The 17,804-nt window shown below is 50.5% G+C and overlaps 1 protein-coding gene across 6 annotated transcripts in view; it reads right to left on the bottom strand.

Moving 5' to 3' along the window:
- The window catches only part of SH3PXD2B (SH3 and PX domains 2B), a 61,289-nt gene that overhangs the window by 18,996 nt on the left and 24,489 nt on the right, over positions 1-17,804 (bottom strand). For all 6 annotated transcript variants that reach the window (XM_072935440.1, XM_072935439.1, XM_002195537.6 and 3 more), the window contains exons 4-5: positions 10,758-10,834; positions 5,779-5,870 (exon numbers count right to left, since the gene is read on the bottom strand). In XM_072935440.1, the coding sequence (XP_072791541.1) occupies positions 5,779-5,870; positions 10,758-10,834 (169 nt within the window). The remainder of the gene's footprint in view (positions 1-5,778; positions 5,871-10,757; positions 10,835-17,804) is intronic.

Here is a 17,804-nt window from a genome sequence, read left to right on the forward strand (position 1 = left end):
AGCTCTGAGCCAACACCACAGCCCCAGTGGGCTCAGCCCAGTGTCCTTCAAGAACCTCACAATCCCCTGAAAGGAAACTCTGACACATGGAGAACTCTGAGCACATTCAATCATCCCCATGCCACTTTTTTTTTTAAGGAAAAGAGAGTCAGGTTTCTCAAACATCTTCTCTAGGCAGCATCCCTGAGGATCCAGGGGTGGGAAGGAGTGAGATGGGGAGCACAGAGGTTGAGCAAAGTGAGCAGACTTTAAAAATAAATTAAAAACAAATATACAGAGGTTGCTTTTCAACAACCTGTAAGACAACTGTTAAACGGCTCACTGCAGGATGCTGGGGACACTGAAATTCTTCATGGACTTACAGGGTCATAATTCAGGCAAGAAATGTTAATTCAAAATCATCAATTATAAAGCCAGGTCCAAGGAAGAGTTGTTACAAGCTGGATTGAGTTTATAAGCTTTTTCCTAAGGCACATTTGGTGGCTGCTGGGCCAGGCAGGTCCCAGAGCTGCAGGGAGGTGGCCCTGAGGTTGTCACACAGAAAAACCCAACTTCCAGTGAGACTCACAGGAGAAAAATGCCCCCAAATGTGGCTTTGGGGACCTCAGCACTGCCTCTGCTGCCACAGCCAGCTCGTGGAATAGGTGAAGGACTGGAAACCCAACACAAGGAAAACAACTCCAGCTGCTGCAAACCCACACAGGAGCCACATCAAACGGGACAGATCTGAGGTCAGCATTCCAAGAAAACAACTCCCTCATATAAAAAAACCCTCTCTTGTGAAAAAAAAAACCCTCCTGCTGTAATACAGTAATGCCTCCAAAATAGCTGTCAGGAGGGGGTTCATCTCCTAAGCATTCAGCAAGCTTGGAGATGTTTGCAAAATTTATGGAGGCGAGGAACAGGGTACAAGAGAGCCCTTGTTTGGGAGAAGTGATGTTTAGCAAATGCTCCAGCAGCACTGAAAGGAGCCCCTGTCCCCACACTCCAGGGCCACTGCAGAGCTGGCCAAGCTGAGCCCTCAGGCTCAGAACCTGCCCTGGTAGCTCAGAAAACCCCAGAAGTTTGGCATTTCTGTCTGCTGCCAGCCAGGACAGGCAGCTCTCAGCAGAAAGGGAAGGAGGAGGGTGTTTTGGAGCTGGGATCCAGCCTGAACTCCTGGTGAATGTGCACATGGGGATCAGCAGAAATGCAAAACAACTTTGTGTACAAGCTGTGATCTGTCTGCCGAGCAGGACACGACCCCAGAGCTACAAGCCAGCAAGAATCCTTATCCAAACCAGCATCCACCAACTCATGGGTCTCTGGTCCACCAGCAAGAACTCCTGGAGTGCTTCCTGCAGCCCCTGCATCCTACAGCAGGGACAAAGTTCAAAGCAACAACTTTGTTAAGTGTTTTATACACGATGGGCTGCCCAGCTCCCCAAAAAACCCAGTGAAAGATGCTTTTAATTGAAGAGGTTTCTCATGGCCAGGGGTTCATCCCATGTCCAGGTGTGGGAACAGCACCACGACAGCCCCTTCCCCACCACATCCCACTGGTAACTGTGGGCAGTGAATAAATAACTACTTGGTAATGTTAATAACTAGTTACTTGGTAATATTAATTGGTAATAATGTAATTAATTGGTAACAACTTGGTAATATTAATAACTAGTTAATCATTAATATTAATAATGTATTAATTAGCTATTAGGGCCTTGCTTCTCTACAGAGTTAACCTGGGCTCCCTCATGTCCCAGAGCTGAAATTCAGCTGGAGGAGAGAGCAGCTGAATGCCTTGACTCAGCAGTGGCTCCGTGCCCAGCCCCTCAGACTTCCCCAGCCTTATTCCAGCACCTCTGCTGCGGTTAGAAACAGCTCTGAGCTGCAAGGGGTGGCTGGGAGGTGAGGGGTGCCCACTCCCACCTCAGCATCCTGTGCTGGTCAGACCTGCTCAGGGACGTGGGGAGCAGGAATTTGATGACTTCTGTTCTTTGAAGCTGCAGGGCTTCCATCCAACACCGAGGAGAAAAATCCCACATCCCTCAGATTGCTGACTTTCCAGAGATTTCTTTTCTTTTTCCATAACCATTTCTCTTCTCCCCCTTCCCTCACTGCTCTTCACAAATTCCTCTGGATTCAGCCCCATTCTGCCCCACAATGGGCAGCCCCATGAGTTGGAAGTAGAGGAGTAATTCCAGCCCAGAGCTTGCTGGACAGGGAGCCACATCACAAAAGCCACCAGCTGTCACTGCCAGCAGAAACCCTGCCACCTCCCTCTGCTCCCCTGCTTGATGTGATACACAGAAAAGTTGGGGAAGGGGAAAGAGGGGATGGAGGGAGGGCTTCACCTCCCTCTCCCACCCACCAAATGCTGGAGACTCCTGTCCCAACTCCACTCCTGGCTGTGACACCCTGCCCAGCCAGGAGCAGTGGTGGAAGGAGAAGGAATAAAGTCAGAGTTTGACCCTTTTCCTGTCCCTGGGACAGGCTGGGCTTGGAGAGCAGGGGGGAGGTTAGGAAGGGCTGGGGACTGCTCGTGTTGTTCAGGAGCTGCACTGCAGGAAAAGCAGGAGAGCCCTGGCTCAGCCTGGGAGAGCTCCAGATCCAGGGAAAACAACACCACAGGGGCCTGGAGAGAAATGCTTGGGCTGTCCAAGCTCCTCTTTCCATTCCCAAACACTGCCAGAACCAAGGACTGAATTCACCCTTTGCAGTTACAGCAGAGCTCCACAGACTGCAGTTAAAGCAGAATTCCATGAACTGCAGTTAAAGCAGAATTCAGTGATTTGCAGTTAAACCAGAGCTCCACAAACTGTAGTTAAACCAGAATCCCATGTCTTGCAGATAAAGCAGAATTCCATGATTTGCACTTAAATCAGAGTTGCACAGACTGCCGTTAAACCAGAATTCTACAAGCTGCAGTTAAACCAGAACCCCACGTCCTGCAGATAAAGCAGAATTGCATGAACTGCCATTAAATCCGAATTCCACAAACTGCAGTTAAACCGAATTCCAAGGACTGCAGCTGAAGCAGAATTGCATGAACTGCCATTAAATCTGAATTCCACAAACTGCAGTTAAACCGAATTCCAAGGACTGCAGCTGAAGCAGAATTGCATGAACTGCAGTCCAAGCAGAGCTCCAAGGACTGCAGCCAGCTGTGGCCCCTGGCAGGGTTTGCCACCCTGGGGTGCAGTGAGTGGTGTGGAGCCTCACCTGCACCCAGACAGGACAGCACAGGGTGCATCCAACAGCACTCACAAACACGTCCCCGTCACTGCCACCAGCTGCCACCCTCGTGGGCAGCGTGAGCAGAGGTGTCAGCCAGGGAAGGGACAGGGAGCAGGAAGGATCCCATGAGAGTGCCTGACCAGTCCTTTCTCCCCGCCCTCATTCCCACCTTTCAGCCACCCAGCATAAAAATATTTTCCTTTTTTTTTTTTCCCTTTTTCTTTCCCCTTTCCCCCACTCTGTTCACAGCCTGGCTCCCTTTCAAATTCCCAGAGCAGAGGATTTCTGTGCTGGATGAAGGATGGCATCCGGCCCAAGCCCAGACACGCCATCACGTCTGATCACAGCTCCCATCTCCTTAGTGCTGAGCTGGCAGCAGGCCAGGCTGGAATGGGCTCCCAGTCCCTCCAGAGGAGAGAGTCAAGGACTTTTATTAATTAGCATTTTGAATTGTGGCTCATAAATACCCCTCTGGCATTCGGAATGGGATGGGGACACAACGGGGATGTCCTTGAGATGCTGTAGGGTTTGGCCACTGGAGGCAAAGGGACAAGGGGCACCCACTGGGTCCTTCTGTGTGCTGCAAGCTTGGCTCTCCTCCTGGAGAGGAACAGGCAGGGAAGCAGCACATTCCCCATGGAGAGGAACAGGCAGGAGAAGCAGCACATTCCCCATGGAGAGGAGGAGGAAAGGAACAGCACATTCCCCATGGAGAGGAACAGGCAGGAGAAGCAGCACATTCCCCATGGAGAGAAGGAGAAAGGGAAGCAGCACATTCCCCATGGAGAGGAGGAGGAAAGGAAGCAGCACATTCCCCATGGAGAGGGGCAGGCAGGAGAAGCAGCACGACCAGCACTGGATTCAGCATCACCTGCTCGCCCACCCAGCCCTGCAACGGCCAAAACTCACAAATGCACAGAATTCTGCACCCTGTGGATCGTCCCACCACAAAACATGTTTGGGACTGGGCTCCAGGCAGTCCCTTGTCTCTCAGAGCCCAAGCAGGGAGGTGACAGGGAACTGGCCCTGATGGCTGCAAGGACACAGGGCTGGGAGCTCCAGCTGCAAGCACAGCAGCTCACAGGGCTGCCCCACTCAGCACCCAAAGGCCTCCCCCCACACCTGATGCTCTGGCCGCAGTGCTCACCCTGCCTCATTTCTGGCTCAGCCTAAAAGACAAAATAAAGGTGAGGAGAGCGGGTGTGAGACTGAAGCTGTCCTTCCACCCCCCGTGGCTGCAGAGCAGCTTCTCCTCCTCCTGCAGGGCTCAAAGATCTGTGCACAGACAGTGCCCCACACCCCCAAAACAGCCCCACCCTATGACATCCCCCTCTCTGATGTCCTTGCAAGCTCATCTTGTCCTGGTGTCCCTCACTTGTCCTTGGGATGAGCCATTCCTGAGGGATGACCTTTCCTTAGGGATGACCTTCCCTGAGGGATGATCTTCCCTGAGGGATGACCCATGGGGCAGCAGGTTAAGTGGTGAGCAATAGCTGGGCAGGACAGATGAGAGCATCAGCGACAGCAAGCAATTAGTTAATGGGCTCTGGGGCTCTCAGACCAATCTCATCAGTGACCACAAGCTGCAGAGAAATGATGACAGGCCAAGCCAATAGAAACAGGAGCCAAAGCAGGAAAGCAGGGATGGGGGAAGGGGGAATTAAGAGAAGGAATGAAAATAATCAAAAACCCAGGGAGAAGATGTAGTCCACACAAGCACAGAACTGAGCTGGAGACCTGACAGGCTCAGCTGCAGCTCGGGGGAGAAAAACAAAATCCCTTTATCTACCTCCACACCCTTCCAATAGAGAACAGTGTCAAATCAATTTATTGCCTTTCCCCTCACAATCAATCAGGCCTCCTCCACTGCTCAGGAGCCGTGTCACATGCAGAGGGAAAGGGAGAGCAGCAGAGCAGGACACGGAGGCGGCTGCTCAGATTTATGCTGCTCGTGATCAGTAGGAGATGGGTGGCTCCTGGCCAGAGCTGCTCACAGTCACAAGACTTAGAACCACACCGAGTTGCATAAGGCACACAAGATTCCCTGCAAACCTTCCTGGGTTTGCTTGGAGAGGCTCTGGAGTGTTGTTATGCATGGGGCTCGTGGATATGGCTGAGGGAAAATGCCCTTCCAAGGAGGCAGAGGTTGGTGCACATGTGTGAAGTGAGGCTGCTCAGGCTGATCGTGTTGCTGAGAGTGGTCTTTGCAAATAGAAAAGGTCTCAGGAAGAGACCAGCACTTCATGGGGTCCCAGAGAAGTGTTTCCACTTCCCCACTGGGCAAAGGTGTCCACACTGAGCTGCAGAGCCTCTCCACCAAAGTCTCCAAATCCCAGATCTGCGACTGGGAATTGCTCATCAACACCAGAGTGATGGATATCACCAAGTCCAGGGCAGTTTGTGTCTGATCACATCCCAGTTTGTATCTCACCACCATCCCAGTTCCTGTCTCATCACCATCCCAGTCCATGTCTCATCACCATCCCAGTTTGTGACTCATCACATCCCAGTTTGTCTCCCCCATCCCAGTGTGTCCCCCCCATCCCAGCAGTGGCTCCTCACTCTTTTGGGGGGGTCAGGTCGTCGGGCCGTGTCTCGAAGAACTGCAGCACCTCCTCACACTGGGAGATGTAGGGGGGCAGCTGGATCAGAGCCTGGGGAGCAAACAGAGACAGAGGTGATGGAAACACCCAAACTGTGCAAGGAGCCCAGGGAGGTGCAGGGACTGGCACATGAGTGGCACCCAGGGGTTCCCAGCACAGGCTGGAGAGAGCCACAGCCAGCCCAGAGAGCCCCACTTCCACCCAGCACCCCACCCTGCTGCCCTCCAGACTAAAGGGAAACAAGCAGAGACTGGCCAGGCCCTGCTTAGGCAGCTCCAGCCTTTTGGGCAGATGTTGTGCCAGAGGCTGGGAGCCCCAGGGTGTCCATCCAGCCGCCCAGCTCAGCCTGCCAGCCTGGAGCAGCCATCCTTGGGAAAGGCTGGGCAGTTTACACGTGGCAGACTCTCAGTGCCACCTCAGCACATCCTAAAAATGCTCCCCTGGGCAATGGCAGCTTGGGCAGGGGCAGGGAGAGAAGTAAGGGAGGCAAAAGCACAGACGGCAGGGCTGGGAGGCTGCTCAGCTGCTGTGGAATGGCAGGAGATGTAAAATTCCCTCTGCTTTCTTTCCCTTCGAGGAATCTATAGTAAAAAAGCTTCAGCAGTAGGACCTGCAGGGTGAGAGTGCCTGGCTGGGAGGGCAATGGATAAAGGGAGTATTTAAAATCAGGGAGCAGAGCTGCAGCCTGACTTGGAGCAGATTTATAACCAGTTTTCTGTACAATTCCTCCTCCCCTCTGTTTGCTGTCCCAGCAGTCTCGTGACAGCAGTGTGGGCAAAGCAAACCTCCCCTCATTTCTCTCCTGGAGACAAAACCACAGCTGCAGAGCTCGGGGTGACCACAGAGATCAGATGTGGCTCCTCATTGCCCCAAGAGCTGTCCCCAAAGCCCTTCCAGCACAGAGCAGCCAGTGCCAGCACAGCAGACTGTCAGACCACTAACCATGGGCCAGACTGAGCGGGATCATGTGAGACACAGCAGAGAGAAAACCACTCCCTCCATGGCTTTTGGGCCCAGGGAAGGGCTGTTCAAATATCAGGTTTTGCGTGGATGCCATTCCCATGTGGTACCACTGCCCAGCTCCAGCATCCCATGACCGAAACGATTCCCCCGTGCCAAAACCCCTGGGATTTTGTGGCCTGGAGAAGGCTCGGTGCCCTCTGAAAGGAGGGGATGGTCCCAGAGCTCTCCCTGTGCTGGGAGAGGAGGCACGAAGCCCACAGCTCATTTCCCAGGATGTTCTGAAGGAAGCCCACCTCGAGCTGACCCTGCTGAGCCAAGCAGGCCACCCTGCTGTCCTGCTGGCCACCACCTCGGGAGCAGCGGCACAGGCAGCCTGGTTCTGTCCCACCCCTGGCCCTGACCTGCCGGGGCCAGCAGGACACAGCTTTGGGGCTGGAGCCACAGCAAAGTCACCTTTCCCACCCTGCTGCCTGCAGGCCTGAGCAGAAAGTTCCAAAAACAGAGGACCCCTGTTGGGTTAAAATCCATTCTGCAGGCAGTGAGAAAGGATTTTCTTTCCTTTCTCAGAGCTGCAGTGTTCTCAGTGGGCCACACACTCCCTTTGGGGTGGAGCATCACCGCTCCTCCATCAGCCCCCCTCTAACACTTCCCCAAAATCCCTTAGACAGCAGGAAGGCAGGTCCCACACCACGAGAAGGGCCAACAGATGTGGAACACAAAGAGAATAAAGTGGAGAAATGGGAAGGCATTTCAGCCTCTGCTCCCTCTCCTTGCCAATCCCATGGTTGTCTGAAGTCCCATTTAGCAACTCACTGCCCTAACCAGCTTGCTCTGATTCCTTCACTGCTTTTCCTGCACTTTATCTTAAATTGCCACGTTTTTAGGAGCAGGAACAGTGCCCTGTGAAAGCAATGGTTCCCCCCTTGCTCCTCTTGCCTGCTTCCACCCCAAATCTCACCCACCCTCTTTGCAGAGAACGAAGACGCTCTAACTTCCCTCAGAGGAGATGGCAAAAAGCAGAAACTTCCTCACAAAGCCTCCTCCTGCCAATCCCTTGCTCATTTTCCATCTCTGCAGCCCCTGGCCAGTCCCACAGCCAGCTCAGCTGAGCTGCTTTCCGGGTAAGCAGCAGCAGCTCAAGGCCAGGAGGGAGAGCTGGGAACTCCTGGTGATGCATTAAGGGAGGAGGAGAGCACATCTCCCTAAGTGGGTCATATAACATCAGCCATTACGTCCCTCCTCTTAAGTCAAATGGTTTCATTATATTTTATGCCACTAATGGCATCGCTCTGAAAGAGGCAGCTGCAGCATTTTATCACTGAGAGACCTTTTCTTCCCCAAAATGGGATTTATGGCCGCGCCTGTCTGTGTAGCTGACACAGTTCACAAGGGCCAAGCACCATCAGCATCCCCCAGGACAGCTCAGAGCACACCTTGCACCACACCTCCACAGGTTTGGAGTGAAATGGTTCCATGCAGCACTTGGTGTGAAGGACTCAGCTCCTCCTTTCCCATCTTCTGGGAAAAGGCCTCTGGCTTGCCCTGTTTGATGTAGCAGACTGCACTTGGGGCTGTAGGATGGTGGGGTGGCTCCAAACTGGGATGCAGACTCCACTTACTGGTTACAAAAACAGGGTAAGACGACTTGTACCTCAGAAAATTATTGGAACAGAGAGAAGGCTGAGACAATTTGCTCCATGCTCTTGAAGGATATAAAATTGGGCTGAAGTGTAAGGGAAATTATGATTTTAGGGCAGATTTATTTTTGACACTCTGCCCTCAGCTGCTGTCCTGGCCCGCAGGGATTCTCATCTGCAGCCCCTCTGCAGAGCTGCCAGGATGCATTTCCCAATGCATCTCCATCCCTGGAGTTGTTATTCCAGCCAGGGCCTGGCTGAGCCCCAAACCCCACAGCCTCCCCACACCAGGCAAAGGCACTGCCACACCTCCCTCACCTAAGGGATGGAGTGGGGATTTTACCATTTCCCTGTGGGAGTCCAGGGCATCCTTCTGGCTGCCCTGGCAGGTCTGGGACCCTGGCAGGGGTCAGGAACCCCCCTGGACAGAGCCCCCAGAGACACTGGCTGTGATCTCTGCCCATGGAAAAGAGTTTTCAATCTTACAGGATCAATTACCAGCTCTGAGTGTTTGATATCAGTAATAATTAAGTGTGGCACGGGTGCAAAAGTAAAATTTTAGGATTCTAGATTAGGGGTCCAAAGGGGACAAGATGGAGGAAATTGGGTGTGCCTTGTCCTTTTTCTCCTTCTTCATGCCCTCCATGTTTCACTGCGGTGTTGGCATTTTTCTGTTGGTTCAGGCTGGGGACACACTGTCCAACGTAGGTGACAGATATTGGCACGTTATTGTAAATCCAGCACAGGTAGTTTGTGGTATTTAATGTTTGTACCATCCCACTGAGGGCAGAGCCCCACACGCTGCCCTGCAGGACAGAGCTGTGGCAGGGCAGCAGAACATGTTAGAGATAAACAGAATAAATACCCTTGAAACCAGCACAGATTAATTACAACTACTTCTTTGGCAGTGGGGCTGACAGACAGAGACTTTCTACATCTCGGAATCATCAATAGCACAGATTCCGATATTTCCCCATCTTCTCCCGTGTGTTTTACAGTTTTTCCATAAATTTCCAACACCATTCAGACTGGATTTTGGAGGTACCAGTCCTACCATGGCTGCTACAAGTACTAATGCACATCTTTGACATGATGAGATGCGACACACTAGATTTGTGTGAAAATAGTTTGTCGTAGACTTCAGTATTTTGTTTCCCCTGCCAAAAATAAATCTGCCCTAAAATCATAATTTCCCTTACACTTCAGCCCTGTTTTATATCCTTCAAGAGTATGGAGCAAATTGTCTCAGCCTTCTCTCTGTTCCAATAATTTTCTGAGGTACAAGTCATCTTACCCTGTTTCTGTAACCAGTAAGTGGAGTCTGCATCCCAGTTTGGAGCCACCCCACCATCCTACAGCCCCAAGTGCTGTCTGCTACATCAAACAGAGGCCTTTTCCCAGAAGATGGTAAAGGAGGAGCTGAGTCCTTCACACCAAGTGCTGCATGGAACCATTTCACTCCAAACCTGTGGAGATGGACACAGCCAGGTCCTTTCCAGCCCTTCCGGAGCTGGTTCTGCTTTGCAGCTGGAGAAGGGACAGAGGAAGGCAAAGCCCAGCAGCAGGGTGCAAACTGGAGTGGGCTTGGGCACCTCTGACCCCTGCAAGGCCAGGCCCCCAACCTCCAGCATGAATCACGAGGAGAGAAAAGCTAAACCATGGGTGGGTTTTAATCAAAAAAAGGTATTGATTAGAGCACTCCCTGTGCCAGGGTTGAGTTGAGGTGTTGGGGCTGGGTTGGACTCGATGATCTTGGAGGTCTCTTCCAACCCAGTGATTCTGTGAGTTCTGTGTGATTCTGTGTGTGATTCTTTGACTCTATGTGTGACTCTGTGTGACTGTGTGTGTGATTCTGTGTGTGATTCTGTGACTCTGTGTGTGACTCTGTGTGTGATTCTGTGTGTGATTTTGTGACTCTGTGTGTGACTCTGTGCATGACTCTGTGACTCTGTGACTCTGTGTGATTCTGTGTGTGATTCTTTGACTCTCTGTGTGACTGTGACTCTGTGTGTGACTCTGTGCATGACTCTGTGACTCTGTGTGTGATTCTGTGTGTGATTCTGTGACTCTGTGTGTGACTCTGTGTGTGATTCTGTGTGTGACTCTATGTGACTCTGTGTGTGATTGACTCCGTGACTGTGTGTGACTCTGTGTGTGATTCTGTGTGTGATTCTGTGACTGTGTGCGACTCTGTCACTCTGTGTGACTCTGTGTGACTGTGTGTGACTGTGTGTGACTCTGTGACTCTGTGTGTGACTCTGTGTGACTCTGTGTGACCCTGTCACTCTGTGTGTGACCCTGTCACTCTGTGAGGGACCCTGGCAGTGGCAGCCCTCACCTTGCAGTACTCATCGATGGGGATCAGCCGTTTGACTGCCACGTCGCGGATGTGGCTCCGGCGGAACAGGATCTTCCCTGAAACACCAGAGGAGACAAAGCAGTCAGCACAGCACTTGGGATCGCTGTCAGGACCTTTCCCTGCATCCCCCTTGTTCCCGAAAGCACCATACCCATAAAAGCCCATTCCCTCACGTGGATTAAATACCTCACCAGAATCAGGCACAGTGCAAGCGGCAAGGACCTTCCAGGGGCGAGGAGAGGAAACAGCTCCCAGCAAACTGCATCCCCCTGGTCTCTCACCAGCGTGGCAATGATGAGGAGCAGCCCAGAATTCACAGAATCACACAGCCACCAAAGCACACCTCTCTGTTTGCTGGTGTGCAAGTCCAGGGTGGACAAAATCCCTGGCAAACACTGGCAGGACATCCCTTGTCCCATTGTCCAGGTGTCCAGGTCCAGTGTGGGCAGCAGCCAAGCCAGAGGGTTTTTCCCTGTGCAGCTCCTGGTCCTGGAAGCCACAGTGTCTGCAGCTCTGAGTCAGACCTATAGAATTTTCCTTCCTGTCTGGGGTTTATTTTTGTTCTCCATTAATGGGATCCTCTTGCCACTCCGTTTCCTCCCCTCTGGCTTATGGTACAGACCTCTTTCCTTTGAAGCCTAATGAGTCCTAAATGCTTCAAGCTGCTCTCTCAGAGAACAGCTTCTCTGGTTTAAGGAGACAAATGCCATTAGCAGACAGTGAAACAGATCCCTGATCAAAAGGGTTGGTACTGGCAGCATTCCAGACCACTTCCCCAGGCTCCAGGAACTGGCACTGCTCCGCAGCACAATCACCTGGAAAATTGTGGTTTGGGGGGCTGTGTGGCAATGAAGTTCCCTCAAGTTCCTCCTGGCACCTCCAATACCACAGGAAAGTGGTTTTTGTGCCTGGTTGAGTTTCCAATCCCATCCCTGAACCCAAGGAGAGCAACAACCCCTTCATTTATCAATGGGGTCACCACAGGGCAGCCCAGAAGCCAAACTCCCCTCACTCCACCCTTGTAAACCATGTGAGAGCAGGGAAAAAGCACCTAGGGAGTCACACCATGGCTTTGTCCCTTTATTGATTTAATTAATTAATTACTGAAGCCAGGGGCTGGATACTACTAAGAACAGGAAAAAGAAGTTGGGGAGTCACACCATGGCTTTGTCCCTTTGTCCCTTTCCCCCTGGAATCACTGAATCCAGGGCTGGGTGCTACTAAGAACAGGACACAGGAAAACGGTCACACGATTCTGACAGTTTTAAATCCAGGGCTGAGTCACTGAGCAGAATTTGAAATCCAGGGCTGGGTGATTTATCCCAGTTTGAAATCCAGGGCTGGGTCACCCCCTGTGCCTCTCCCTGGCTTGGCCAGCAGCTGGATCACGGGTGACTCCTGCAAGCTGCCAATGCATTTTTGAAGCAGAGAGGAACAAAAGCCAAGCCAACTTCAGCTTGCAAAGAGCACGAGCAAGAACCTTCTGGAGGAGCCAAATCCCCTGCCAGGCTCAGTGAATGCTTTGGAACAGGATTGAATCCACTCGGGGGCAGCTCCATCCTTGCCCTGCAGTGGAGGGGATGGGGCCAGGCCAGCTCAGCTCCTCATTTCTGGGCCCTTGGCAGCAGGGCTGGGACACTGATGGTGGAAAATGCTCTGCTCTGCAGTGCTTTCCTTCTCAAAGCATGCCAACAAGAGCCAAATCTGGCAGCCTTTGTGACAGAGTGAGAATAAAACCCCCCTCTATTCAATCTTCTCCTATTTTGAGGGTGAATAGTCTGGGAGAAGGGAATTTGTCTGGAAAGACTGGGAGCAGCACCCAGGCTGGAGCTCCATCCCTCGCCCTGAGCAGTTCTTTTCCATCTGACAAGAGAATGATCAATTTTTGCCTTTGCATCAGCAATCCCAGTGGGTCTGCTGCCCAGGATTCTGTTTGAATGATGATTGCTAAAAAAGATGAATGGATCACACTGGTTCTGTTGGCAGGGGTAAGGAATGGCTGTTTTGGTTCTAGGTCTGCCAAAATGAAATCACTGATGGGTGGGTAGGTTATAAATGGCTGGAATAATAAGCTCTGGGAGTGGGAATATTGAAATGTTTAACAAACATATGCTAGTGAGTAATAATAAAAAGAATACAGTTTGGGGGAATAAATTCATCACAAGTGATCTTAAATTAGCCCAGGCATGGAGCATGTGAACCAGCAGGAAATCCAGCTCCTCTCTCTATTTGCTCTAGATCTGGTATTTTTCAACAAGGAAGTTGATTTTCTATCAAAAAGCTGACTTTAATCAAAATGCCTAATTAACATAATTGCAGCCTCTTCAGTGCTGCCAAATCCAGCAATGGCAACCCTTGAGTTGAGAGGCAGGAGAGAGCAGGAAAGCACTTCCCTCCTGGAAGGGAAAGGTGGGCAGCATTTCCCTGGGCACGTTTTCCTTGGCCCAGAGCTAAATCTGGGAATAGCAGAGCTGTCCATGGGGCTTATCCCACGGCCCAAGGCAACAAAGCCCAAGGGGAGCACAGGAGATCGAGGGGTGCAGAGAGCACAAGAATAAAGCTGCAGCTCCAGGGGATGCCTCATTCCCACCCCCTCCTTCCCAGCATTTCTCCCTGATGATTTTTTTGGCTGCTTCCAGAACTAAGGATGCTCAGCCAGGTTCTGGAAGTGCCCAAGGCCAGGCTGGATGGGGCTTGGAGCTGCCTGGGATAGTGGCTGTGCCCTGCCCGTGGCAGGGGTGGGATGAGGTGACCTTTAAGGCCCCTTCCAAGCCAAACCATTCCATGGTTCCACGATTCCCAACTCAGTTTTGCCGTCCCAGCACTGCTCCTACCTCAGGATGAGGAACACCAAGGACAAGACAAGTGGAGGGAGGCAGCTCTGCTGGTGATGGGGTTTTCCATCAGCTGCAAAGGCCAGAGCTGCTGCAGGCTCCATTAGCCCAGCTTCCCCCTCTTGTCACCATGCCAGGGCTCAGAAATAATTAGATTTTCTTATTTACATAGATAGCGTTATGCATGAGCAATGAGCAGTGAGGCTCCATCCCTCTGGCAGCAGGAATTCCCTCCAGCAGGAAATGTGCTAAAACACACTGTCCTTCACCCAAACACACAGAGCTGAGGGAACACTGAACATTCATCACCCAGGAATGTGTCAAACAAGTTGATTTTGGAAAAAGAGACTGAGATAAGGCTCTAACACACAATGGCTGTGCAAGCACCCACGCTCCAGGATGTGCTGCCTCCTTTTTCTGGACTTTGAAAACCTGTTAATCCCTCCAAAGGAAAAGAGAAGCTCTGCTGAAGGGATTCTGTCTGGCCATGAAAATTCCCCAGGAGTGGAAGAACCAAACTCCTCTGTGGATATTCAAAGCTGATTTGCTTTATCTAATTGACCCAGAGCAAAAATTGATGGAGCAGCTCTCAAAGAGGAGGTGGGGGGCTGTTGGAACTTTGGCTTGGTTTAGGGGTTTTGTGTGGTGGTAAAGTTGGTTTTTTTTGTAACTTGTGCTTCTAAAGAAAACTTAGCAGCTTTTTGTTGTTTGCTTTTAAGGTAGTTTATTGTAAGTTATTTAAAAGATTGGTTTTTTTGGTTATTGTGGTGTGGTTACTAGCTTAGGTAGAGGTATACATATTATTGACACCCTCTCTGTCTGCTGTTTTCTTTTTTTCTCCCCCCGCCCAGGGTTGTTGTTATTTTTGATATGATATATTATGTGATATATGTTTATAGTTTTTTTCTAATATTTACTACTTATATTAAATGGTGGTTTTTTTTATTCTAAACTAATTTATAAGTGCTAATATTATTAAGAACATGAAGGTAAGGAAGAAGAAAGAGGAAGAACGGGACTGGTTTATATTCTTCTATTTTAAAATTTTTGACCTCTATGTATAAAGTAAAAACTCCTTTGTATAGGTGTTACAACTTCTTTGTATAATATTAAAATTTTTTTCTTTTTACTTTGTAACTACTTCTACTATAATATTTAAACTTTTGTGACTCTTTGTTCTACTTTTAAAGTTGGTAAATTATTCTATGGCTTAAACTCAAAATCACAGCTGTTTCCAGCTGCCTGCCAGGGTTTTAAATGCTTCTGACCTGGGCTTGGAACCTCCAAAAATGTCTGAGGGACATTTTGAGTTCCAACAGGGGGCTGGAAAAAAAATGCAGCCTGGCCCCCACTGCCTCAGGCCTTCCTTGGGATTGCAAAGTGTCAGGAAACCTGTGGGGGAAAGGCTGATAAGGAATTTGGGTCTCCAGCAGTGTGAGACAGAGCAGGCAGGCCACAGGAGGAGTTAATCTCTCCAAATAAACAAAAACAGGGAAACAGGGCTCTGCAAATTGTTCCCTCCTGTGGGAATTCTCCAGGCAGAGCTGGAGTTATACTGGGAGCAAGGAGATGGGGAAAAAAACCAAACCAAACCAAACCAAACCAAAACCAAAACCAAAACCAAAACAAAAAAAAAAAAAACCCACCCAAAAAAACCCAACCAAAAATACCCAAAAAAACCCAACCCCCCCCCCCCCCCAAAAAAAAAAAAAAAAAAAACAGGCAGAGGGACCTTAAATAGTGAAATTGTGGGGCCAAAGGCTGGATCTGCAGCAAGCTGAGAACCCCAAAGACATCCCCTGGCCATCCCAGCTGGGAAGCAAGGCAGGGATTCCAGGGTGGAAAAGCAGCTGTGCCTCCTCCTTTACCCTGAAGGAGTCCCCCACTCTGCCCCCAGCCCACGGCCTCGGAAAGAATTCACTTCTCTGCACCTTTCAAATCACATCCAGACTTTCCCCAGCACGGGTTCCAAGCTCACTTCAGAAAAAAAGGCAGCCCTGAATGTACACATAATTAATCCCAGCCCCCGGAGCAGCCAGCTATCCCTGGGATGGGGGATCAGCCATGGGAGATGGTGTTTCCAGGAGTCCTACACTTAGCATCTGCTCTGTGCAGGGCTTCAGACTGCCCTCCCAAACTGCTGCAGCACAGATCCCATCTTTTTAGAGCACAAATAACAATTTGGACCCTTGCCCCATTTCCAGCTCACAGGAAGGTGCAACAGGACTGAGCAAAGTCAGGTACCAAAGCTGGAAAATTCATGAGGTTTTCCCCCACGGCCTTCACAAAGGGTTTGTGGGAACTAAAGAGACCTCACAGTTATTCTGGAAGAAAACCCCAAGTTTGTGGGTGGCACTGATGCCCACACCCAGCAGGCTGGTGGGCTGGGAAGGGAGCAGAAAGAAGGCTTAATTCTGCTTTTAAAAAAATCCCCTCCCCAAACCTCCCTTCTCCCGCTCCCTTCTCAGGACTTCACTCCTGTCCCAAGCAGCTAAATCTTCCTAAAAAGCAATTTTACAGCCAAAGTGAGCTCAGCCTCAGGCAACCCCTCCTTGCCGAGGCTCACGTTTCCAGTTTCCAGCCAGGATCTGCTCCAGGCCATGGGGCTTGGAAGGCTCCACGTTCCTTAGAAAAGCTTTTTCCTGAAGGATCTGGCACAGCCCTCCCCAGCTGAGCTCATTTGTTTTCTCTGCTCCTTCTCTCCTGGGGTCCCCGCGCCGGCACGTCCCGGGCGGGCAGGATGGCACCTGGTGAGGATGGGCACCAGCAGGGCTCTGCTCCTCTGCCAAGGGGCACAGCTGCTGCCAGCCACGGGCTGGGTGCTGCCACAGCTGCTCCGGATTTATTAAAAAATATGGATATTGATCTAGTACCGATATCCAACTGTGAGGGGCAAAAACTCTCTAACAGTTTAAAGTTAGAAAGTGTGTGTTTATTGTGTGTGGGACAGCTCCCAAATCCACACCACACCTTCCAGGTGATTACAGAGTCTTTTTATCCATATAAGTATTGAATACACAAAATACAAATACATATTCATAATTTTGGTACATCCTATTCCTCGCTTTGTGTATTTGTTCCTTGAAATGGGTCGGTGTCCCTTTCATGGGGAGAGGTCCCAAAATAAGGAAGTCAATGAAGTCTTCCTCCTTCTGACCTTTCTACCTTTTCAATGCCAATATGACAAATGAACTCTTGATAGAACTCCCATTCCTTGTCTTCAATTGGTTTCAGAACAGAGGAGCCCCACAATTGTCTTATGTTCCTAAAAGCTGTTTGTCAGTTTTTATATTCTTCATTATAAACCCAGCTAACTAAACATTGTGCTGACTAGCAATCAATTATTAGTTAACTACTAACTCCTAACTTCATCAAGGCCTACTCATTTATTATTATTCTTATTTTAATTAACTCTAGTAAGGCTTATTTCTAACTAAAATCTTAGCTCCTCTAAAATCTCTAAATGCCCTAAAGTTTACGTTTCACTCCAGCACCACCACAAGCTCTGCCAGGGGCTCAAGGCCAGCTAAAAGAGCTCCAAGAGCACTTCAAAATTCCCCTCAGAGCTTTTTCGGGCACACACAGCAGGGAAATCCAAACCCCAGCACGCTCTGCTGGGGGGTGAAGGTGGTGCCAACACCCAGCAAGGGACAACCCCTGGCCCCAAACTCAAGTGCAGCCGCTCTGCTTTGGAGGAGCTCTGTGGCTCCACCAGAGCTGAGTGGGCTGGAGGACTTGCACTTACAAAAGCCCCTTCTGACAGCATCAAAGAGCTGCTTCCAGAGGCCAGAGTCTCCAGAAATTTCCCATAAAAAGTCAAAACCTCAAAGCAGGCACTCACAGAATGAGGCAACACAAAGGCAGCAGAGTTCCTGTGGGCTGGGTGTTGTAATTTGGGGCAATCCTGGAGCTCCTTCCCATTCCAGGAAAGCAGCCTGACAGACAGACCCCAGGGCACCTCCTGAGGTCGTGGTGCTGCCCCTCAGCTTGGGACACTCTGGGGTTTGCTGAGCAAGCCAGAGTTGCAGGAGGCATTTTTGGGAGCTGCTGATGCTGCTCTGCAAGCGGCTTCCCAGAAAGCAGAGGACTTGCAGGAAACCACAGCAGCCAAATCTCCCCGGTAACGAAATTCAGATGCTCCAAATGGGATTGGGAACAAACTCCAGCATTCCCAGAAGCTGAACACAAGCAA

The sequence above is a fragment of the Taeniopygia guttata genome, chromosome 13, assembly GCF_048771995.1.
Source record: "Taeniopygia guttata chromosome 13, bTaeGut7.mat, whole genome shotgun sequence".
In the NCBI taxonomy this organism is placed as follows: domain Eukaryota; kingdom Metazoa; phylum Chordata; class Aves; order Passeriformes; family Estrildidae; genus Taeniopygia; species Taeniopygia guttata.